At 50.2% G+C, this 25,087-nt stretch overlaps 1 protein-coding gene across 7 annotated transcripts in view; it reads left to right on the top strand.

The window, feature by feature from the left end:
• The window catches only part of GSE1 (Gse1 coiled-coil protein), a 347,899-nt gene extending 322,912 nt beyond the window's left edge, over positions 1–24,987 (top strand). For 4 of the 7 annotated variants that reach the window (XM_075939940.1, XM_075939946.1, XM_075939939.1 and 1 more), the window contains 10 exons: positions 500–824; positions 4,771–5,357; positions 8,836–8,948; positions 10,204–10,474; positions 10,937–11,005; positions 11,792–11,899; positions 12,626–12,997; positions 15,383–15,667; positions 19,569–19,672; positions 21,000–24,987. In XM_075939940.1, the coding sequence (XP_075796055.1) occupies positions 500–824; positions 4,771–5,357; positions 8,836–8,948; positions 10,204–10,474; positions 10,937–11,005; positions 11,792–11,899; positions 12,626–12,997; positions 15,383–15,667; positions 19,569–19,672; positions 21,000–21,134 (2,369 nt within the window). In that variant the 3' untranslated portion in view covers positions 21,135–24,987. The remainder of the gene's footprint in view (positions 1–499; positions 825–4,770; positions 5,358–8,835; positions 8,949–10,203; positions 10,475–10,936; positions 11,006–11,791; positions 11,900–12,625; positions 12,998–15,382; positions 15,668–19,568; positions 19,673–20,999) is intronic. The other 3 variants (XM_075939943.1, XM_075939941.1, XM_075939945.1) reach the window with 1 other exon arrangement.
• Positions 24,988–25,087: the final 100 nt, after the last annotated feature.

Here is a 25,087-nt window from a genome sequence, read left to right on the forward strand (position 1 = left end):
TGTTCCTCTCTGTCAAGCCGTTTCTGGGCAGGCAGGGGCCACCTTGACTGCAGGATGGGGCCCCCAGCAGCTTCCTGGGGCTAGCGATGTACCAAAGCTTTGTCCTTCCCTAGCCCCCTCCATCCCCGCCCCAGACATCAGTGAACGTAGCCTCTTAGCCCCTGGGTGAAGCAGGAAGGCTATTAACCCCCTTCCACCGATGGGGAAGCCAAGAGGGTTCAGGGATTTGCCTGAGATCCCAGAGATGCCTGTGGCGAGGTCAGGGCTACAGCCTAGATCTTGCAGGTGCCGGCCCTGTTTTGCCCACCGGGCGGGCTGTCTGTGCGCTAGTTGAACTTTCTAAGATCTGTGTTGGGATGCTGACTGGGCCCGTGACTATGCCACATGCAAAGCTCGCTGCCCTTGGTCACTCCCCTGGCCCAGCTGTCACCCGCAAACGGACGGGCTGCGCTGAGTGGACAGTTCTCCCTGACCCGCGCGTGTCCTCTTCCTCCTGCAGAGAAACCCAAGGACGCGACCATCCCGACGCCTAAGGCCGTCCAGCACCCTTTGCACCAGCCGCCCGCCTCCCACCACCCCGTGCCCAGCCTCATTTCCAACCACAGTGTCTTTCCCCTCGCCGGGAGCAGCGCGGCCACGGCTCTTCTCATCCAGCGCACCAACGAGGAGGAGAAGTGGCTGGCGCGCCAGCGGCGGCTGCGGCAGGAGAAGGAGGACCGCCAGTCCCAGGTGTCGGAGTTCCGGCAGCAGGTGCTGGAGCAGCACCTGGAGATTGGGCGGCCTCCGAACCAGCCAGAAGCTGAGCACCGGGCAGAAAACTCCAGGTAAGGGCTGGCTCCAGCGCCGCCACGCTCCGGAGCTCTGGAACTGGAGCAGCAGAGCTGCCCGGCCTGGCTTGTGCGATTCAGGAGGCAACCGCTGACTTGGGTGGAAGTTCTCGGCTTTGCTTGCGTCTACCTAAAAGGGATCCAGGCTGCATCCAGGCAGCTGAGCTACCATGAAAGGCTGGCAGGGCCCCTTTCTCGCAGGGACAGGCCGGCTTGGGGGGCGAGCAGCGGGCTAACGGGCCTTTCCCTTTTAGGCCTCTGGGTTCCAACTGGCCTGGGCTGGCAGTGACAGCAAGTGAATACCTCCTGTGGGCTGCCCAGTGTGTCCTCTGTCCAGCCTGGCGTCCTCAGACCAGTTGCTAGACACTAGATGTTGCTAAATGCTGCCCTTGCTGGCAGGATCAGCACGCAGGTTGCGGGGGCCGTGGGCCATGACATGCCCGAGTGGCAACTCCTCCCAGGTCAGGATTCCGACACCTTGGCAGGGCAGGAAGAAGTGTTGTCCTGGGGCTGTCAGTCTGGCACCATTCACCAGCATTTACATTTAGTCCCAGTAAGTACAGGGGCAACATCTTGTTGCTATTTAATGAGAGCGGAAGAGTCCGGATTCTTTCCAGGTCTGACTGCTCCGTCAGAGCATCCGTCTGTGTCGGGTACCAGCTGAGCCCGGGGTACAACCCGGCCTTCCGAGGCCAGCCCCCGTCCCAGCCTAGCCCTGCGGCCCAGCGCCCCTCTCCACCTTGCAGGGCCGCGTCAGCCTTCAGCGCTGGGAGCAGCTCAGCACGTCGGAAGGTGTCTCTGGGGCAAGAGCAGCAAGAAAACATGCAGCCTCCAGCAACACCTCCTGCTGTGGCTGCCCCTCCCGCTAGCCCTCCACATCGCCATGCGACCTTGGGGCTGCTGGCTCATCCGTCTCTGCCACTGGATCCCATTGTCCTTTTGGGGTCTCCAGGGGATTCACCAAACTACTCAGGAACAAATGGGAGCAGATTGTAGGGCTGCACAATGGCAAAGTCTCACTGCACTCTCCACTGCCGTGTCCTCAAACCCACGCCATGCAGCTAAAGGCCGCCTCCACTATGCAGCCTGGGGGCTAGGGCGTCTCCCTCCACCCCTCCCCAAGCCCAGGCCAGCTGGGAGGGAGGGGGGCTGTGCTGGGACACAAGGAAGCAGGTGCTAATCTGTCTTGCTCAGCAGAGGTGCCCTGTCTCCCTTGGAGAGGACTCACTCACGCTTGACAACGGAGACATTGAGCTAGTTAGCGTCCATGGCGGCTGACTCAGAAACCCTGCTACCCTGCCATGTCGAATTGAATCCGCGTTGCTTCCCTGCTTCCTGAAAGGTCTATTAAACAAGCAGGCTGCTGTGACATGGGCTAATTTCTTCAGTGCTCTGCAGCTACGACGGGATCGATCTGTCCTAGCCTGGCCTGTGGAGCTCGTGGGTGCTGGCGGGTGGGGGGAGTGCTCCAGGTCGGAGGTAGAAGAGGCTTGTCTCCTGCTCGCTGTGGGTGTCTGGACCTCTGCTTTCCACAGCTCCCTGGCAGCTGTGATATAAATTGTAGCACTGATCTGAACTTGACGCTTCACTGCACGGAGGTCTGGGGCTCTGAAGTGGAAAACTGTTAAATGCACAGCTTCAGCGCATGAAATATTTATTCTGCGAACAGTTTTATTCCTTTACCGGTTACTTAAGAAGGGCTTCCCGGTGTCGTTCCCTTTGTGCGCCTAGAGCACTGAGTGCAGTGCCCCTATCTCCTCGCCTTTGTTCAGCAGAACACGGGCCGAGGCTGGATCTTGTCGTTTGTAGCTGGCTTTAAAATAGGTTTACCTCCTTGGTCCTGGGTTCTGACCCTCGCAGGCAGACTGCTGCTGCTGCTGCTGTGCGGCTCCCCGTGGAACAGAGCTCCGTGCAAGCACAGCAGTCCCCACACAGATCAAAAGGCATGATCAGAGCCTTGCGCTGGGAGTAGAGATGTTAGCGAGTAGTGCCCTGGAGTATTGACTACACGCTCCCCACCCCACCTCCTCACTGCCTCTATGAGAGGCAGCAGGAAGGAGGGGAGTAACAGGAGCCAGTGCTGGAGGGAGCTGGCTTAAAAGCTGGTTCTCCCTAGCGCCAGCTCCGTCTGCAGTGCCACCACCTCCCTTCCACCACAGCCTCTATCAGAGGCAGCGGGCGGCAGGGTGGGGTGGGGGGGAAATCGGGGAGGCTGTTGCAGCAGTAGTCCCTGTTTGTGCGGTCCCAGCAGGGAGCTAGGCCTCCCCGCGCACCAGGGCTGCTTGCAGCAGCAGCCCTGGTCCACGGCCAGCCCTGTCTGCCACGAACAGGGGCTGGTGCCGGAGCAGCCTCCGTTCGCTGTGGACAGGGCTGGCTGCTGTGAACAAAGGCTGCTAGACTCAGTGTGAGCCGGGACTGAGCAGTCCAGGCTCGCAGTGGTCCAGGACGCTAAGCTTCTGCATTTTAAATGTAGGAAAAGCCCTGCGGCTCTTACTACATTTAAAATGCCGAGCTGCAGAGCATTTTAGCTGGCTCCTGGCACTACGCCCGCTGCGGCTCTGCTAATCATGTAGTCGATACAAATGTTATTGATGACACGATTAGTCAGATAACTACAACTGAACATCCCTTCCCAGGCCTAGGTGGTTACGAGCCATGGCTTGTATTAGTTACCATGGCCAGCAGGTATTTGGGAAGATCCCCAGAGTTTCACTGGTTTTAGCCAGGTGTTTTAAGAACTGACAAGTCTGTCCAGTCTGAGCAAGGAAAATACCATATCATGCCTGAGATGCTCAATACCAAACTATGAATGGCTTGCAAACAGCCAGCAGTCACAGCATGGTTTTTAGCCCAGCTGCTTACCAAACACATCTAAAAAACAAAGCCATCCTGGGAGAATCCAGATCAGTGAACAAATGATTCATTAACCCAAAAAGGGGGCTAAATTCAGACCAAAACTTGTGCATCGGAAAGAGACTAACTAACCTGGTCACAGGTTAAATACGCCCCAGCTTGTGTCAGGGAACATAGGCATTAAAGGTGACTGATCATGTTCATTTGTGCATTACCATGCAGTCTCTAATTCTGCAATCGCATTCAGCAACAGCTGGTAAAGGACTAGGGCTGTGTATAAGGCGACTTCCCTTCCCCAGCTGTGTGTTATCCACTGCAGTTAACCAAATGAACACTAGATGTCGGGTCAGTCCCATTCAGAGACACCCTGAAGGCCTGGTAGCTGGCTGTCATGCACTTTAGCAGGGAATTATTCTTCTGTCCCAGTGTTAAAAGTGTTCATACTCTGAATACCTACTTTCCTGCTGCCATCTCTTGGCTGGTCTCCTGGGAGGCCCAAGATGTGTCTGAGTTCTTAAAGGTCACACAGTATGGTTTTCACACCAGGGGAAATCAGACCACTCTCCGAGCTCTTAAGGCTGCATTTGCCCAAAAGTTAAGTGTGCAAATGTGCCCATTATTCCCAGTGAGGGGTGTCAACTGGGTGACCATGCCCTCAGTTGCATCAAATGGACCAGTGATGCATTCACCCAGGTGACTGCATTGACATGGCAGTTGCTTGGCCAGGTGAAGCGACGATTGTGCGTGCGGTTTTGCACGTTTTATTTTAGCACTCTGGCCCTTACAGCCACAACAAAAGCTGAATGTTTCTGGTAAAGCTGAGCAGGAATTGAACCTCCCAGTGCTGGTGTCAGGAGGCCCTGAAATGGACTTGCTCTACCATAGACCCTTTACTGAATGTGTGTCTCTTCCCCCCCGGAGCAATCTGAAAGGACTCTGAGGAACAGCACGGCTCCTTGGCCAAGATCTGCGTTGGATGACAGTGCCAGGGCATGACTGCTATGCACTCCTCTTAGGCCCACCTGTGGCACTAGAATTGTTGCTTCTATGATCCCGCTGACACCTCTCACTGGGCCTTTTCTTTCCGCAGATCGGGACCAAACCGCCACGAGCCAAGCGCCCGAGACCAACCACAGCACTTTGGAGGCCCCCCTCCGCTCATCTCTCCCAAACCTCAGCATCATCCAGTGCCCACCTCGCTTTGGAACCCAGTGTCCTTACTGGAGAACAACATGGAGCCGCGCAGGATCCAGGAGAACCATTCGCTCCACGCCCAGTATGAGCCCAGCCGACAAGCCATCCCCTTGGTGAAGGTGGAACGGGTATTCTGCCCCGAGAAGCTGGAGGAAGGGGCCAGGAAGAGAGAAGCATTAGACAAGTACCAGCCTGCCAGGGAGTCTGGGGCATCAGAACATGGTGGGTTCTCCCATGGTCCCTTCCTGGCGGAACTGGAAAAGTCAACACAGACCATCCTCAACCAACAGAGGGCATCGCTCTCCCAAACAGGGCAGTTTGCTGAGGTCAGTCTGCCCAGCAAGCCTAGCTCACCTTACCGACATCCGCTGCCCCGGGCCCACGACCCCATGTACGTTTACGATGAGTTTCTACAGCAGCACCGTAAACTAGTCAGCAAACTGGACCTGGAGGAGCGGAGACGGAGAGAAGCCAGGGAAAAAGGTGAGTGCCTGCATCGCGTGGTCCTCTTCAGCCCCTGAGCATGGCACCTTAGCGAGGGCCTGTCTACACGGGCTGCGCCTGGGCAGGGAGGCAGGGTGGGAGTCTACGGTGCACTAGCTCGCTGTGCCGTAACGCCCCAAGCTGCAGCGCGTGACTGGCCCTGGCGAGTGCTTTGACTTACGACACTTAAACGCGCTCCTGGATGGTAGAGTCACAGTCCCAGGCTTGTCATGCAGTAACGTCCCACGCTGACAAACCCTGAGAACAGTCATCAACTGAAGCCTTGCAGCTTTGAGCAGGGGGCTGGATGGATTAGATTAGAAATGAGCTGCAGAGCTGTTCTTCTAGGGCAGGGGCCTCAAACTCCTGGCTCATGGGCCAGTCTTGGCTGGAGCGATCTGACCTGGGACTTCGGGGGGGAGGGGCAGGAGGAGGAAGGGGAGCCCTGTCCGTTACTGCCTCAAGCCCCACCCCTTCCCGCCATTGCCCAATCCTCTCCCCCCAGGGTCTCTCGTACCCCACGCATGTGGCTTTGAGGATTCCCAAGGGGGTGCTCTGGCGCTATGCAGCAGCAGCAGTCACATCCCCTGCACTCCCCACGGTGGCAGGAGCTGCAGGGGAAGCGGAGCAAACGCGCCCGCCCAACGCCATGGGGGGGGGGGGGGACTGCTGCCGTCACGCAGCACCAGGTTTCCCTGGTGATCCCCAAAACTGCACGCTCGGGGAGGGGGTGTCCTGGGGGGGAGAGGGCAAGGGGCGGGGCGGGCCAGTAACGGACAGCCCTCTCTTCCCCCCACCCCGTCCAGTCCCAGGACGGGTTGCGCGATGGCTCCAGCCGGGACTGGCCCGTGGGCCTGGCGTCTGAGACCCCTGTTTTAGGGCAAAGGCTCAAGCCCACCCTGGCTCAGAAGAGGGTGAACGCTGGTACCATCCGATCAGGGGCCTGCAGGAAACGAATGGGAATGGGTGTCTCAATCCAGCTCCTGTTGAACAAGTCTCCGAAAGACAAAGGTGGAGCAGGCATGGTGGGCAGAGGGTGGCTCCTCTGAGGCAGAGGGCAAGTCCTCTGGGCCTGCAGAGGAGTGGAGTCTACAGGGCTGCAAACCCTGCTTCCGACACACTACGACATGTCAGGGGGCTGGGTTGTGCCGGGGGAGGGGGAGCTGTAGTGTCCAAGACACACAAGAACAACAACCCCTTTGATTTTGAACAAGCCCTGGTAGCAGGGTTATGTCTCCCCGGGGGAGCTAATTGACACCTCTGCTGAGCAGATGGACTGCGAGCACACAGCCGCCCCCACCGCCAATGCAAATCGCGCTGAAAGCCAAATCAGAGCAGCTCTGTAAACCCTCTGCTGCAGACAATCCCAATTAATAAATGATGAACTGAGGCTAATAAGCTGGCTTTAAATATTAATGGGGCTGTACAAGCAGGGATAGGAACAACAGAGGGGAGGAGACTGCTCCGCGGGTGGGGAGGCGGTGGGTTTGGGCATGGGAGCAACACAGTCATTCTCAACTGAGGCTCGGGGCTATGACTGTCTCCGGGCTGCTGATCTCGCTGCTGCTGACACATGCTGTGTCTCAGATGGCTGGCTCTTGGCTCGCCCACATGCTGCCGCGCTCTTCTTCTGTTCCCTCTTGGCAAAACCGCACTTGGCCCCCCTCCTGCCTCTGCCCCCGTTAACTCTTTGGAGCCAGTGGAAGCAGCTGACGGCACAGTGTGCCGCTGCACATGTGAGCCGTGGCTCCTGCAGCGTTGGGTCCTGCGCCAGGCTGGCACGCTGGCCGCTCCTGCAGTGCACAGATGCTCCTGCCGTAAAAACGAGACGTCGCGCCCCAGCCCCTCCCGGCAGACGGCTGCCTTGTAGTTCATGGCTTCCACATACCAAGACTGAGCTCCCCACTGGCCTGGCTGGCCATCTCCGAGCGGGGCTTCCTCCGAGACAGGCAGGGGGCAAGGTGGCAGGTGTGCGTGTGAACAGCTCGCAGTGGTGGCAGACCCGGAGTGGTGCAAATTCGACACATGACTCTGAATGCATGAGGGAGAGCCACGGGCATCAGCTGCACTGGTAGCTGCAGGGACGCGGGGCTCGCGTCACGCCGGGGAAGGCCATTGCCTTCGGGGAGCCACCCCTCCCGTGCAGGGTTTCGGATCTCGTCCGCAGATCAGAATCAGCTCCCAGCGAGTGCTCAAGCTGGGGGGGTCAGCTGAGTTTGAGTTCCTCTATTGGCAGGGGAGCATTCTGAACGCTCAGCGAATACACTCACGCGCGCCATACACAGACACGCTTGCCTGTTCGCCATGTTCAGCATGACGGTGCATCCAAATGACCGTGCATAGTCAGCGTAGTTGCACATGCACTTGGCAGTAATAAATGGCCGCCTCCAAGGGCATGATCTGTAACACGTCACACTACTGGGCAGCCGCAGACAGCTGAATGGACATGAACAACAAACCCGCCAACGAGCTGTCAGGGAAATTGTTTCTTCCTCCTCCTCCTCGCAGCCCAAAACCAAAAGGACCAAGCCCCAGGATCAACAAGCCCTGAACCAAGGGGTGTCTGAGAACTCATCAGTTCTCCATGCAACAGGACTAGCCCTGGGCTCTTTATCCCAGTGGGAAGAGGAGTTCCCAGCTGTCCCTTGGGACCCACAGCACATTCAGCTAGCCCGGGACAAGCCCCATGATTTCAACCGTTTATCTGCTCATATTCCAGCCAGCAAATCCATTTTGTGGTGAATTGGTAGAGATCATTCCCCCCCTTTTGCCGCTGAATCCTGGCCACTTGCCCTCCTGGCACTAAAAGCAGCTGTGTGGCTCAGGCAGAGGCATCTGAATAAAGGACCAGTGACAGCTTTCAAGCCTCTCGCAAACATTTTCAAAATAGACTGTCTGCGAGACATTTGGCAGCAGAGAATAGATTCCCCCATGCATCACCACTGCCCCCCATGTGGGTCAGGTAGTGACTTGTCGATACAAATACACTGGGCTGTTCTTTCCCCGGTGTAATGGGCACGGGGAGAGTGACTGAAGGGCACTTGCAGGCATATTGCATGCCATGGCCGGCAGCCCCAAGAGCACAGCCGGCTGCTTCTGTGAATTACACAGGGGCTGTGTCTAGACTGCTTCCCTTTTCCGTAAAAGGGATGCAAATTAGACACATCGGAATTGCAAATGAAGCGGGGATTTAAATCCCCCCCCCCCGCTTCATTTGCATAAACATGGCTGCCGCTTTTTCCCAGCTTGGAGCTTTGCCGGAAAAAAGCGCCAGTCTCGACAGGGATCTTTCGGAAAATAAAGCCTTTTCTGAAAGATCCCTTATTTCCACACACGCTTGCTGAGCGTGTCACTTGGTTGGGATTCATTGCAAGCTACCCAAGGCCGAGGTGATGCAGGTTCTCTCCAGTGGGGGAGAGGGAACTGACTGTCCCGCCTCTTGGCCGCACCAGCCCACGTCTGCGTCTCTCTCACACAGGCTACTACTATGACCTGGATGACTCCTATGACGAGAGTGACGAGGAGGAAGTGAGAGCCCATCTCCGGTGCGTTGCCGAGCAGCCCCCGCTGAAGCTGGATACTTCCTCTGAGGTATGCCGGCTGTTTGCTCCTGCTGTGGTTCCTCTTGAGCCTTTGTGTCCAGTCCTATTGGTGAGGTGCCCTGAGCCAGCTCAGACTCGCTAGGCACACTGCGGGGCAGAGCAGCCGAGGATGTTGAGCCCACAAGCACTATTGAGGACACGGCGGCTTTGCTCCGTAGAGCTCCTGCAACCTTTTCCAGTGCAGAGATAACTATGTAGCAGCAGCAGAAAAGAAGCAGGCTGAAAGGGCCCAGTGGAAGGAGGGAAGAGGGGTTCAGACCAGGAAGCAGACCGGGTGAGGTGGAAAGATACAGCTCTTTCAGAGGTGTTTCAGAGAGCGGATGAAGAGGAGAGACTGAGCTTTTCTCAGTTCGGAAAAGGGGCTGTAGGCTCATCATCCTCTCACTAGCTCGTTGTACCTGAGGCTTAGCCATGCCTTGCGTAGCCCATGGCCAGCCTGTGGATGACAGCTTCAGCTGATAGGTAGCCTGTTGCACTATTCATCTTCACAGCAGTTCATCAATATTAAATAACTCACGAGACACAGCAGAGTGGGGATGTATTACCCACGTTGCACAGATGGAGAAACTGAGGCAGGGAGGTAAAGTGACTTGCTCAGGGCCACAGAGAGAGACGGTGTCCAAGCCACAACCTTCCTTTCCCTCAGTCTGTTTGTGTCTTTGGACTGCAAATCCTTTGGGGGCAGGGGGTCGTCTTCTTCTGTGTCCGTACAACATCTAACACAACGGGGGCCTCGATCCCGACAGGGGCTGTGGGGACTACCGTACTATAAATATGTAATAACCCCCACCTCAGGGGTGTGCTCGTGAGTCTGCCTGGCAGGCCCACACTGCTAGCCTGCAGCTCTGACGTGAATGAGTGCAGCAGTGCGCTTTTCGTGAGCCCTGGTGACTGCCTGATTCAAGCTGAATTGTCTTGGGCTACCAATCCTGCCCCCTTTCCGGATGGCTTACACATCTGTGGTTTGGGAGGAACTGAACAGCTCATTCGCTGTTTAAAAGACACTGGGTTTCCCATGCCATTGATTTTAGTATTATGGATTCCTTTCCAGACTGTGTAAGCGTCCCCAGAGAAGCAGTGTGGTGTGCGTGGAATTATATTCCCATAAACCTAGACAGATAAGAGAGAAATATATGACAGGGACACTAGACTGCAGCAGGTTTTTCCCTGTTCAGCTGAATGAAAAGGCCCACTGAGCTTTGAAACGACTCATTTATGTGGCTCTTCCCATTGCCAAACTCCAGAAATTGGAGTTCCTGCAGCTTTTTGGCCTGACCACCCAGCAGCAGAAGGAGGAGCTGCTGACTCAAAAGCGGAGGAAGAGGCGAAGGATGCTGAGGGAGAGGAGTCCCTCCCCTCCAACGGTCCAGAACAAACGACGGACGCCGTCCCCACGGCTCCCGCTCTCCACGCGCTACAGCGCCGATGAGATGAACAACAGCCCCAACTTTGAGGAGAAGAAAAGGTTCCTGACCATCTTCAACCTGACGCACATCAGCGCCGAGAAAAGGAAAGGTATAGCTTGACTCCTGGGGGGCACTGGGGAGGGATGTGGTGTGTTGGATTCTCTAGGTCCTTACATGGCCCCATCGCTATGGTCTGCATGAAAGGAAGGGGCGCTCACAAAGCTGGTGGCCATGGGGCTCTAGAGCAGCACTAGGAGAAATGTCTCAATTCCATGAACTTCTGTCACACCAGGATGGCCATTTGCCCTGAGATGCCACACTGCCTTATGGGGCTGCAACTTCCCCAAGAGATGAGCAAGCAAAGTACCACCACTGGTCCCCACTCCGGCACACAGCACCCCAAGGCCTTATTTTCAGAAGTGCTGAGTACCCGCAGCTCTATTAGAGGGAGCTGCAGCTTCTCAGCATCTTTCTCCACAAGGCAGGTCCTGAACTTCTGGGACAAGTGTCACTAGTCTGAGTTGAAGATGCCCACTTAACTCCTGCTTACAAGGTTTTCATTCTGCTGCAGGCTGGCTGGATCAGCATGGCTTCTCTGACAGAGTCAGCTTCCCCATTGCTGATCTCTGCTGCAGTCGTGGTGAGCAAAATGAGGGCATTTTCCACTGCCTTGCAGCGAAACCTCTGGTGCTGGAGCATCCCCTAGCGCATGTGCATCCAGTAGAGAGCCTAAACACGAGTGCCATCTTTCTCTCACATGGCATGCAACCCTCAGACGCCTGGTGGGAATCTGCCCGGCGCTGTAAGAACAGCATGGCTCCACTGGTCAGGCAGACACCCCCTACCGGAGGCGGCAAACACTGGGCCGCTCATGTCCTGTTGTTCATCAGGCTTTGCTAGTTAAGTTAAACTGAGGGAAGGACCCTTCTAATCCCATGATCACCACCATCACTCAGATTATGGATAGTGCTGTGTCCTGCCGAGTGGGCACAAGCAGTGACTTCCTACCCGTTAAGCAGAATTCCCACTGGGGCCTCTGCCCTGTAGCGACTGCAGAATCCGTTGCTGTTCTTTGTGCCCAGTGCTAGCCAGGTGCTATCTTCATGACTGTGCTATAAGTCCAGAGCATGGGTTCCCAAACTGGGGGGGCACGAGGTGACCCATTCCCCTCCGTCAACCCCCCCCCCCAAGTTTTGCTCCACAAGGTTTGCTGCTATTGGGGGGGGGGGCATGAGGGTTTCTCAAAAATCTAAAAGGGGGCGTGATGCCGAAAAGTTTGGGAACCGCTGCTTCAGAGAGACTGAGTTCCCATGTATGCACTTGCAAAGCCGAAAGCTGTCCTGTGCTGTCTGCTCTCAGTATCTTCCTACTTACCTCGGCTCCGATGAGCAAAGACTGCACTAACTCACAGCTTTCTGTCCTCCAGATAAAGAGAAACTGGTGGAAATGCTCCATGCCATGAAGCAGAAAAGTGCGACAGCAGCAGTGGTGGTGAAAAGCTCCCCACGGGACAGTCCTACTCTCACTGCAGCTGGTAAGTGGTGGGGGGAAGGAGAGGAACAGAGTGGATGGACAGGCCTCCATGGTCCTCCTGAAAACTGGATCATAGGGACGAAAGAGTGCCCCTAGCAGGCCTGATCTTGCTTGCACTCGGACTGGTGCAATTACCCCAGCACGAGTGAGAGAAGAGCTGGGCTCAGACAGGAACCCCTTCATGACGGAACTGGATATAACGGGAGACATTCGCCTGTCGTGTCCAGTCCCCCCTCCTCCCAAGACAGACAGGTGGCTTTCACTGAATCAGGCCAATGTGGAGTTTGCTGAAGTGATGGCAGGGGGGGTGGGTCAGGCCTTTCGCAGGCTTGGAGGCAAAACCCCTCCTGGCTCAGATTTGCAAAGAGCCTCTGCCGTATGTGCAGAGCCCTGAAGGAGAGTTGTGCTGTGCAGTCATGGGCCAGACAGTGAACTGAGCTGCAATGTCTGCGGGGGAATTTTTTGTGGCCCTTTAGCGTTACAGGCCCACCTGACTAATGGCACGGGATTTCTCCTCCAGCCCCAGACAGACTGAGGTCGATCTATCCCATGTTGCATGAGAGCACCTTCTTGGAAACACCAAACCAGCGGGGCGCCAAAGGGCAATGTGGGCGCCTTGCAGATCTATTCAATAACACGTGAAGGCACCCAGGCACATTCGAATTAAGCATCTCCATCCAATCAGTCCCAAGCCCCGGTAGTAACTCTATTGTTTTATTTCCCAAAGAGCTCCAGGTACAACAACCTCCTGTGGAGTCAGATAGACCTGTTGGTATCACCGCCTCCTCGCCAGACACTCAAAAGACAGCAGAGCCCAGCAGATTAGAACAGCTGAGACCACAGGAGCCCCAGAGGGCCAAGGAGCCAGCCCCCGTCTCTGCTGAGAAGCCCAGGCTGAATGATGGACACACTGGGAAGAAGAGCCTGAGCATATTCAATTACGTCAGGGGCCCTTTGCCTAAGGATATCCCAGTGCCACTCTCTCACAGCATGAATGGGAAGAATAAGCCATGGGAACCCTTCATAGCTGAAGAATTTGCACATCAATTTCACGAGTCTGTGCTACAGTCCACACAAAAAGCACTGCAGAAGCACAAAGGTAATGGGACACATCCAGAAGGGGAGACAGAAATAAAACGCATGTAAAAAATAAGAGCACTGTACAAAATTCTCAACGAGACTTCAACCTAAGCTCTAAATCAAGTGTCTACACTTTTGCACATGTAAAATTCCACACGCACACTTTTTTTTTCTCATGAGTTTTATCAGGTGCAGATCCTGAGTAGAAGCCAAATTTTATTTGCAATGCACTGTGTCTGGAATTGAGACATCAAAACCTCCAGTTTGCGTACAGAAATTACATCTGCACATATAGGTGGGAGTTCGTGTGCACAAAAACCTAGATCTGAAATAAAAGTGTGCACAAAACTTATGCGTGTAAAATTGTGGGAGTTAATTTAGGAAAATCTAGCTATTGATCGAGCCATAATGAAAGTAATTCCCCAAAAAACAACAACTAGTCTGGTAGCACTACAACAACTAGCTGTGCCCACGAAAGCTCATGATACCACCTACGTGTTTTGTTAGTGTTTAAAGCGCTACAAGACTATTTGTTGTTTTTTAAGTTTTTCCTGTTACAGACTAACTCAGCTACCCCTCTGAAATAATTCCCCAGACAGCCATGCTTTTGTGCTCGTACGTGTTCTAGAAAAAGTGTTTTATAAAGGCTCTCTATGAGAAGGGAGAAAAACATCTGACTGTCCTCCTTCAATGTGAGCATGAAACACAGCCTGTTTCTGGACAGTATCTGGAAACTATCAATCAATACACCTGTGCTTTCCCATCACTTAAATAGCCTAAACAGTTACAGTAACAAGTAAAAATATGGAAACTTCATGAGAGGCACTGAAAATATGGCTCACTCACTGAAAAGCTCATTCATTTCAATGGGTAGAAGTACAGAAAATAAAATTACAAGTGTGTAGGGAGCATCTGTTAACAGAACATTTTTTTAAAGTATTAAGAAAGCAGAAAGGAGCAGTATACAAAAAAGTAGACAGTCCAGGGCCATAAATATATGTAATGACTGGCTCAGAGAGCAATTAAAATCGACTGAAGACATCTCCAACATTCAATAAGAAACGTTAATCTTATAGACAATTTTTATCCCAAGGGCAGCATATTTGTTAATGCAATGTGATAAAAAATGTTTTTAAATAAGAAGCCTTTTTAGGGGCATATATTCAGCCATTCAGTGAGTAGGTCACTTGATTGACAAGCAAGAGACTGGCACTGTACTCCCAACTCTGCCACTGACTACTGTATAGCTTACAACAAGTGACATAATTTCTCTGCACCTTTGTTGTGTTGTTCCTCCTACCCCGTTTCTCTCTTGCCAGTTAGGATCTCACCCTAGCGAGCTTAGGGGTCACTAGGCCCTACTCTAATAGCTGAAGAATTTTAGAAGAGCTGTAACACACTTCCAGGTGCATGTGCCTGCAGGAGAGGGTGAGGATTAGAGGATTGTGAAGAGAGGTTTCCTGTACTCGCTGCACCTTCTGTAACAAAAGGTGTGAAAGGGAATTTGCAGCCTGGCATTTGGCATTCTCATCACAGCGATGCAAGTGCATAGAGGAGTTTGTTCACTTACCCTTTTTAAAGTTATCAGCATGCTTCCACATGGGCCATCCAGGCAGTCAGGATCAGACTGGGCATGTCTACACAGCAGAGCTAAAGTCAAATTAAGCTACGCAACTTCAGCTTCGTCAGTTGCGTACCTGAAGTCAAAACTGCTTAAATTCGGCTTTTGGCGCAGTCTACACAGCAAGAAGCGGAAGGAATACTCTTCCTTCCGCTTCCCTTACGCCTCGTGAAATGAGAGTTACAGGCGTCGGAGTAAGAAGTCCTTCAGCTCGCCATTATTTCGAAGTAAAGGCTTGTAGTGTAGACGTGCACTATGTTATTCCGAAATAACGCTGCTGTGTAGCTGTACCCGCTGCTCCTTGCGAGCAGGGAGACAAGAGTTCTAATTGGATCCTAGAGGCCAGGTGATCCACACCCCAGCTCCCACGCTGCTCTTCTCTCTGGCAAATGAGGAGTTAAGCTTCTTAGCCTTTGTGGATGCACAATAACCAAACACTGCTATGAGCTTGACTGTCAGTGGAGCGTCAACACCTGACCTCCACTTGCTCCTGTATGCATAGGTGTTAATGTAGAGCAGGTGCATGCATGCAGGTGGAGGCAAGGGTAGGAAAATCAATCTTAATACACTTCATTGCAGGACAGGCGCTGACATCCAGAAATGAGGCTGATCACAGATGGTAGCTGTGGCTTTATCTCATGTAGACGGTCTGTGCTGGCCCGGGCCTTGGGATGTTTTCCAGGACTCTGCCCTGTTTAGTCTGAAATGTCTTCTGAGAATGTGAGATGTCTTCTTTTCTCTTTATTTCTGGCTGAGTGTTTTCTGTTCCTGTCTTGCTTCCAGGAAGTGCAACAGCACTTACTGCAGAGCAGAACCACAAAATCGACACCTCTATCCATTACAACATTCCTGAGCTTCAGACCTCAAGCCGGGTCCAGCTGCCTCAGCAGAATGGGCAGCAAGACACCCCACTGGCACGAAGGGGGCTCATCACACCCGAACAGGACAAGGACTCTGACTCAGAGGGGGAGGACGAGGAGGAGGAAGACGAGGAGGAGGAGGAGTACCCCAGACCTAAATGGCAGGGTATCGAGGCAATCTTTGAAGCTTATCAGGAACATATAGAAGGTAGGGGAAAAGGATGAGGTTTTAGTCCTATAAATGACAGTGTGGGATTTCTGGTATCCTCTCCGGGTGTGCACATCACAATACTTTTCCTGCAATGTAAGAGGAGAAGGTGGACTTGTGGTAAAACTTTCAACTTCAGCCTTAGCTGGAGAGAAGGAAGAGCGTGTCTACTGTAGAGCTGTTAAGAGGCGAGTAACCCACTAATCATGTAGTGGATAAAATGTTTATTGACTACACGATTGGTTGATAAGGGAAGGCTGCTGCGGCTCTGCAGTTTAAATGTAGTAAGGCAGCCTGGCTCCTACTACATTTAAACTGCAGAGGCGCTGGACCCGTCCCGAGCCAAGACTAAGTCGGGCTTGCTCATTCCCAGTTTGTGCCAGGTCCATCAGCCCCTGTCCTTGACCCACCGTGGGAAGAGCAGCATGGGGGAGAAAGGGCAGGTGGCACCACAGAGATGGTGTTGGGGGAACCAGCTTTTAAGCCGGATCCCCCCCACCCCTGCTGCCTCTGATACAGAGGCAACAAGCGGGAGGGGGAAGCGAGTAGTAGACTTGACTAATGGATATGCCTAGGCTTATTGGGTAGTCGACAGCTCGCTTACATCCTATGTCTATTGCAGCAACAAGGTCTGCAGATGTTTGCTTGCCTGTCTTCTGTCAATACTGAAAGGTTGTCTTTCTAATCATATGAACTGGGCTGTACCTATTAGTTTCCCAGAGCACTGGGTTCTAGCCCTGGCTCTGCCATTGATCCCTTGGGATCTTGGGTATGTTACTCTGTGCCTTAGTTTCCTGAGCCATACCACGGAGATTAAAAATAGATCAGTCTCCCAGGTGAGGCAAGTGTATTCACATCTGTCAAGCCCTTTAAGATCCACCAACGGAAGGCGCTGTGGAAAAGCAGAATGCTGTTAATTAGCAGAGGATAGACATAAAGGCGACAGGTGCGTATGAAAATTCATTGATGCGACCCAGCGCCTTAGAGCAGTGCCTGTAAGGCTGCATAGGGAAATGGAGTCTGGATTGAAGAGCGCAAAACCTCTTGATATTTTTCTCCTTAGTCTCCTGCTTTATATTCTTGAAATGTGTTTGAAAATAACCCTCCTGATGCACTGCCCCAATCCAGCACTGGAGATGTGGTACAGGTGTCCAATGGTGATCTGGTATGCCCTCCACTATGCCCCAAAACAATCAGATCGCTTAGCTGCTGGCATGTGTTACACCCAGGGGGCTGTAAGTCATTTTCTTTTGAACAACACTTCACTTAAGGGCTGTCAGTCTCATCTGTGGAGAGACACTTTAGGAATTACAACATGGCTAATTACCAGATGGAGAGCTGCAGCCAAGTCTTGGGAAAACACAAATGCAGATTGATCACCAAGTCTTTCCCTAAGTTATTGTGGTTATAAATACATAGATATAGAGAGAGTGACTGCAAGGCAGTCTGAAATAGGAGTGGGGTGGAGCAGCTTTTACCACTGTCGCTGAATCTATTCTAATCTGTTTTATACAACACCCATCTCTGTGGTAGCCACCTCGTTCTCCAGCTCTTAAGACTCAGGTGTTTGTTCATGCCGCTGCAATTAGTCCTTCATGATTAGATGGTTATCAAAAAATACACAGCAACCTTTCAGCATCAATTCAAGCCTGCTAACCTGTGAACACCTATGAATGTTCCACACAAATTTTGCTACATGCTGTTTTATTTTCCGGTGCTCTGATTATTCTTTGTGTTCTTGATAAGACGATAAAAATATTGAACAGACTCCAGTGCATCAGCTGCCTTAGCTTCCCCTCTCATTTTATCACGGCAATAAATCCTTTGTTATTGTGCAAGACCCAATATTGTTTCTGATACCCTCGAAGTTAATTACAGCTCACTTATTCAGATCCTTATGAATACAGTTTAAATTGTCTTTTAGAAAACTAAAAGGTGCTGTGAGCTTTGTCAAAGGCGCTTTGCAGTGTTTTTTCCATAAGCTGCAGAACCTTTCTTTGACATCAGGCTGTCTTGCAGATCAATTCTTACTTTCCTTTAGAAAATGATTGTATTTGTTTGCATTACTAAGCGCCTTTCATCCTGGCGGATCCTAATGTATGTCACTAACAGCATCACTATACTCTAGCTACCTCTGTTGTGGATTGTGGTAACCATCTGGCTCAAAGCAGGCTGTGCATGTGAGAAGAAGTTTTGATAAGTGTAAGCAGGCTGGGGACCGACTGGCTAAGTAGCAGTTCTGCAGAAAAGGACCTGGGGATTACAGTGGATGAGAAGCTGGATATGAGTCAACAGTGCGCCCTTGTAGCCTAGAGGATTAATGGCATATTAGGGTGCATTAGGAAGAGCATTGCCAGCAGATCCAGAGAAGTGATTTCCCCTTTATTCGTCTTTGGTGAGGCCGCACCTGGAGTATTGTGTCCAGTTCTGGGCCCCCCCACTAAAGAAAGGATGTGGATGCCTTGGAGTCCAGCGCAGGGTGATCAAAATGATGCGGGGGCTGGAGCACATGACCTGTGAGGAGAGACTGAAGGATTTGGGTTTGTTTAGTCTGCAGAAGAGAAGAGTGAAGGGGGATTTGATAGCAGCCTTCAACTTCCTGAAGGGAGGTTCCAAAGAGGATGGAGAGAGGCGGTTCTCAGTAGTGACGAATGGCAGAACAAGGAGCAATGGTCTCAAGTTACAGTGGGGAGGTCTAGGTTGAATATTAAGAAAAACTATTTAACTATGAGGGTGGGAAAGCATTGGAACGGGTTACCTAGGGAGGGGATGGACTTGATGTTTCTAAGTCTCAGCTTGACAAAGCCCTGGCTGGGTTGATTTAGTTGGAATCAGTCCTGCCTTGGGCAGGGGGCTGGACTTGATGACCTCCTGAGATCTCTTTCAGCTCTATGATTCTAAGGGCAGGACTGTACTCTTAAGACAAGTGGCATGGAATGGTTAAACTTCACAAAGGGAAGAGAAGGCCTCTGTTTAAAGTGTGGAGTCAGAAAAATGACAGGGGAAAAAACTGACCGCTCCTTGTATGTATTTGTCCTATCTGATGGTATAAATGCTTTTACACCTGTTAGCCTTGCAGTGGCAACACAGCTGTGGAAGAGGATGCTGGATGCCATTCTGGCTCACTCCTCAATGGAATCTTTGTTCCTGCTGCACAATCTGTTTTCTATTCCCATGGTATCCAGGCACCTAGCTGATAATGCACAAGCCAAAAAATCCTAGGCTGAGTTTGCATGTCTAGCAATTAAAAAAAAAATCCTTCCTTTACATAACTGAGCCCATGTGAAATCAGTGGAAGATAGGAAGGAGCCTTAAACAGCTTTGGAATCTGGACCAAGCCTGGAACCAACACCATGCTGGATTCTAAGAGGCACTGTAAACTGCCTGGAATTTATTTTAGTCTACTTGGGAAGGGCAGAGGTAATCATGGAATAGGAGAGAATCTGGCAAAAAGTGTCCTGCCTTCACTTTTTACAGATCTGTCCACTGTGCCAGTGCTTAATTTAAAGAATGCCAGTGACCATGCCTGGTGAACGCACAAAAGAACTTAGGAATATTGCAACATGGCACACAAGTTTTTGGGAAAAGGCCAAGCTATGGTGGACTCTTCCATCAGGCACAGTTGATAGTTACAGTGGCGATGTCCTTTATCTCCATGGCATGATATGGTGAGAATATTTCAGTAGTGGTGAATGAAGGTTGAGAGGTCCAGGCTGGAGCAGACAGGCATGTCTGACATCTTAGCTCTGGCGGTGACCTTTTGAGATTTCAGAAGGCGGCTAACATCAAGAGGGAGAATTCAAGAGACTGGCGTGGGGAACAGTTAGTCAGACCAAAGATCCTACAAGTCAAACATTCTACTGTCACCATGCAAGGCTAATTGTTTCTCATTTGTTTTCAGAACAAAACCTGGAGCGCCAAGTGTTACAGACTCAGTGCCGTCGGCTGGAGGCCCAGCACTACAGTCTCAGTCTGACTGCAGAGCAGCTGTCACACAGCATGGCGGTGAGTAGACACTTTGACATGCTGGGGAGGGAGGAAATCTACTGTAACCCCAGTAGAGGTAAATTGGAGGCTATCGTTGGGAAGGTGGAAGTGAGGACAAGAGAACAAGCATGAGACACGTAGTGGTGGTGGTGAATGCACTCCTAGAAGGCGCTCAGATACTATGGTGTAAACACCTGTATAGAATAACCTGCTTCTCAGATGACCTAGAGCCCATTTGTATACAACATCTTATAAAACTGCACTAGCAAGTATCATGCAGACAAGGTCACTATAAGCAGCTTGACCCTGGTAGCAAGGGAGGAAGACCCATCCAGAGTCTGTGCAAACCTATAAACAATTTGTAGGGCAGAACTGCTCCTCTTCGCTTGCTCCGTACCCCCACCATCAATGGGAATTCAGCACATGCAGAGCAGTGGGTTTATCATAACACTTGGGCTGTGTCTAAACTGGCAAGTTATTCCGGAAAATCAGCCGCTTTTCTGGAAAAACTTGCCAGCTGTCTACACTGGCCGCTTGAATTTCCGGAAAAGCACTGATGATCTAATGTAAAATCATCAGTGCTTTTCCGGAAAAACTATGCAGCTCCCGTTCGGGCAAAAGTCTTTGTCCGGAAAACTGTTCCGGAAAAGGGCCACTAGACAGCACAGTAGTGTTTTCCGCAAAAAAGCCCCGATTGCGAAAATGACGATCGGGGCTTTTTTGCGGAAAAGCGCGTCTAGATTGGCCACAGACGCTTTTCCGGTAAAAAGTGATTTTCCGGAAATACTTTTAATGGAAAACCTTTTCCGTTAAAAGCATTTCTGGAAAATCATGCCAGTGTAGATGTAGCCTTGCTGTGTAAGAATTTTGGTTCTGACATCTCTTTTCTTTCCTCACTGGCTGGCCCACTGAAAAAGTGGCTGCAGGGTTCCCCATCGCTGCACCACAGGGAAAAGACATGGGCTGGCTCTAGCCAAAGCTGGATGTCTGGGTCTCCATTCTTAGGACAAGAGCTATGAGGTGGTAGGATGGACAAACATAAGAGGGGAGCAATGCTGTGAAACATACAGATGCCACAAAACTTGAGAAGAACCTCGAGGGCTGATTCCAAGCCCACTTACTCAGGGAAAACTCAACAGGACTACCCCAACATGAGAGAAGGATCGGCCCTTCTGATTGTAGCCAACTCTGCTGTATAATTTCCACCTGCCCACCAAACCACCCTAATGTTGGCTGCAACAAACCCAAAGCGTAATATATCCCTCAGAGATACACACCCTGGAAGAGAAGCACTACATGCACATGTATGTCAATGTCTTTTTTGTATTTTCCTATTCCCCTACAGGAACTAAGGAACCAGAAACAGAAGATTGTCTCGGAAAGGGAGCGACTTCAGGCCGAACTAGATCACTTGAGAAAGTGCCTTGCATTGCCTGCAATGCAGTGGTCTAGGGGTTATTTCAAGGGATATCCCAGGTGACGCTCCCTTGCACTAGGCCGAACATATAGTATAGAAATAATAATCTATTTTATTACCTTGAATATTTAATATTTTTCACTGGGAGGTTTGAAGCTAAAAAATAAATGGAGAATGTGCCATGCATGGAGCAAAGGACTATGGGATCCGGAAAAAATACCCACCTCTATCTTGACTTCAATGCAACTGAATCTTTGTAATTCTGCAAGCAACCCACCCATGAAGGCTAGATTTTGTTTAATTTTAATGAGGGTTTTTTGCCCCTTCTTCCCTCCACTTTTTAATTTTTTTTAAAATCTGATAAAAAAACTTCATCAACAACACTAATAGCAACCTCCCCTTTGGGAGGGTGCTCTCCACACACAAAATCATTCTTTTGTTGCCATATAAGTCCAACTGCTGTACCATGGGGTTTGCCTATTCTTCACTGGGAAGATGGTCTCTCTCGCATTAAGAGGAAGCTGGTACACTTTTGAAAGCAAACAAACTGTGTATCATCTCAGATACGAAAAGCTGTATCTACGCTGGAAGGAGCAAACACAGCTTCAGAACTTGAACCTGTCCCAAAATCAACAGGCTTTCCACTGGAATGCACTTCACTATAAAAAATAAAGTGAATAAACAAACCGCAGGTACCTTTTGATTACTGTTTTGGGAGGGGAAGGGGTAGGGAGCAGAATTTACAGAATAATAACACACACACACACACACAGACACACACACACACTTAGAATGACACAAATTACATACCCTCATGGGTGAAATTTTCATACAAACGCAAATGATTTTACAATTTAAAAAAGGTGCTTCAGCCTTGTACTGTGTATATATTTAAAAAGTTTTGTATGTTTTTATTACTTTAATTATTGTTATAAAAAGCTTGCCATTTTTAATATGTTTCTGCTTTTTTTTTTTGGACAAAATAACTTGCTTTTAGTGTTTGTACTGCTGCTGGTCAGGACATGAAAAATTATTGACGTGTTTTAAAAGAATTTTTAAAAAAAGCTTTCCACTGGGGCATGTGCTATCACTTCTGTTTTTTGCTTTATATAGCATCAGTTACTTGTACAGGCAATTCTGTTACTAGAAGGCCGGGAAGTAATTATTCCTTACCTCCTTGTCACTGATTTGCCTCCTCTCCCCCCCCCCCTTCAAAAGCACTTCAACAGTTACATTACAAATATGACCAGCTGCTACTAAATGGGGAAGGGAGGGGAACGTCTGTGTGGGGAACAAAAGTTCAAAACTAAATGAACTGTTTGGGTCTATGATCTAGCGTTACTGCTGTCTTTCAGTGCTATGAGCAGGACTAATGTAGAAAATGTTTTAAAGGGAAGCACTTGTGTTAGCCATGAGGTGCTACGGAACCACAGGACAGAAAGCAGAGCTGTCTGAGCTGAGCTTCCCCTGGTGTTTAGTCAGGAGAAACACCAACGGGACTAGGAAGGAGGAGGAGGAAGTGGAAGTGCTCCCAGCTTACCCTTTCTTTCTCTGAATAACACTTCTGTGAACTAGGAGGCCTTCTGTCACAGAGCTGACTTGAAATTCAGTTTCCAGTTGGGTTAGCCCAAACCTGGATGAGCTCTATTTCTTATAAAGGGTGAAGGGCCATAGCAGCTTTCTGAGCACCCCCCACGGACTAATTTTTGTTTTTTATTAACTTCTTAGATGCAGAGAAGCATGGTGGGTAATAGGTGTCTGCTTGCCTCCTACTTCCTAGCAGCTGACAGTAAAGTGCATTTCCTCATATGCCATTTGCTCTGTGTGTGTCAGGAATATTTCAATTTAAATTAGGAGGAAGTGGCACCACAAGGAACAGCACTAATAGGATCTTCATTTTCTAGCTATGAAACGGGACAGGAAAGGCCATAGGCTTTTCATACCCTGTTCCCATACTCACCTGCTAGGCATGTTCTGTTGCCGAGGGCAGGGGTCTGGGGACAATTGATGAGGCTAAAGTATCATAAATATCTCTGATCAAAATCTACATATTACTCTTCCACCTCTAGAATTGGATGTCTCTCTCCTATTTTGGGTAGGGAGGGGGAGGAGATAGAGCTACCTGTCCTGTTGTAACAGTGAAGCACCTGGAGTGGAAAAAACTTCTAGTAATCACAACATGCTCTAGGCAAGGTTCCTGGTGTTCCTTCTCCCTGTTGTTTAGTCTATTACTGTTCTTCACAAGAAACATTCACTCTGACTAAATCTCAGGCAAGGCCTTAGCCTATTGCATTCCTGGATGGTTTTGCAGCTACCTGTTTTCAGATGGCAATGGCAGCTATTCCAAGCTTTTGTGTAGCTCATGACTGAGGAGCTAGCCTGAGTGAAACGACAGCAGAATAGGGAAAAGCAAAATCCATGTGCCATGCTTTAAGTAACATCAGCCTGTTGTTAGATGCAGTAGAGAGGTCGTGATTTCCCTTTAGCCTACAAACATCCAACTGCAATCCTGCTAGGTTCCACGTTAGAATCAGAAAGATTCCTTCTCCCTACCCCCCCGAAGTACCAAGACAATCAGATTAAATAACTTATGTTGGAACAGACAATAAATAAGAAAAATTACCAGAAAAGCTGAAACTGATACTCATTTTAAGCCATGCAATTTTACATTTTCCCTCTTTCATGGTCATATTTAGGCTAGTACACACAAACCTCCACAATCTATCTTGAGCCTGTTCCATGCTGCAAATGGAAGAAAGTAAAGCAGTTGCTGACTACTATTGTTAATTTAGCTTTACCCAAAAAGCTGAAGTGATGACCTGTATGTCTGCTCATGTGCTCGTCTTCTGAGGAGCTGACACTATTTCTGTTTTCCATCTGGGAGACTGAGAAGCAGACAAAACTACATCAAAACATACAATAGGAAGAACAATAAATATTTCACCCCAGGGTTGGCTTCAGAGCTGATTTGTGCCATTTTGGTTTCAAAGTGTTTACATGAAGGAACATCTGTCTTTGACCACAACAGGCCTGCAGTTTTCCTTTCACTCAGAGAGAAGAGATCCTTTTTAAAGTGCCGTTATGAGCAGGCAAGTGACTAGAACGCTATACAGTTTTAAAGATTTACTCTTAGTTGATGTTTTTGGTGTCAGTTTTGCCTATTTTTACAACTCAAAAATGAGCCCATTCTTAATGCCAAGGTAGGTTACTGCCAACCTGAAACTAAAACCACAGCCTTTCTGTTTCATATGCTGTCAGCAGCAATCAAAGATTCTAGAAACAGAATTCATTTGGAAATGCTGCTCACAAGGTAACTAGAATTTAGCTTCGGCTATTGAGTCTTGTAAATGCTACATGACAGCAGAAAAAATGAGAGTGGGTACTAGCAGCTATGATGCAAAATATACCAAGCAGCACCAAAATGCCATTTTTAGAGTCACTTTTCTAATCATAATTGCATTTTAAATACTGGGGGCTTGTAAACAATGAGATGGGCTCAATTTAAAGAAAGGATGTTACCACTGCTTTATGTTTAAGGGCAGTTATTGCATGTGCAAAAAGCGTTTTTAAGCACACCGTCGTCTCGGTTTAATTTACCAGTTTAAGCAGCAAAATGCATTTAGGGTTGAGTTATTTAAATCCGAATGCATGGTGCGCCTTGGGGCTACAAGCTGCCAAATCACAAACTTAATAATTTTAACTCCAAAAAATACACTTTATGCTTAAATCACTGTTTCCCCTCTCAGTCAGATTATCCATCAACTTCAATACACCTCAGAGTGGGAGTTCCTAAGAACACCACCAGATGGCAATGTTTAGGAGGAGCCTGTTTGAAAATGTAACTTTACTTAGCAACAAATCCCTGTACTGGAGAATGCAGATTCCAGACTCCTTTCTCCCCCCCCCCCCCCTCCCATTTCCCGCATACAAAGAGACAGTAGGTAATCCCCAACTTCTTGACCCAGTGCTCAGAAATTCTCAGTACTACTCCCTCCCTCTCCCTTCGGGTCATGTTG

This window comes from Pelodiscus sinensis, chromosome 12, assembly GCF_049634645.1.
Source record: "Pelodiscus sinensis isolate JC-2024 chromosome 12, ASM4963464v1, whole genome shotgun sequence".
NCBI classification, from domain to species: domain Eukaryota; kingdom Metazoa; phylum Chordata; order Testudines; family Trionychidae; genus Pelodiscus; species Pelodiscus sinensis.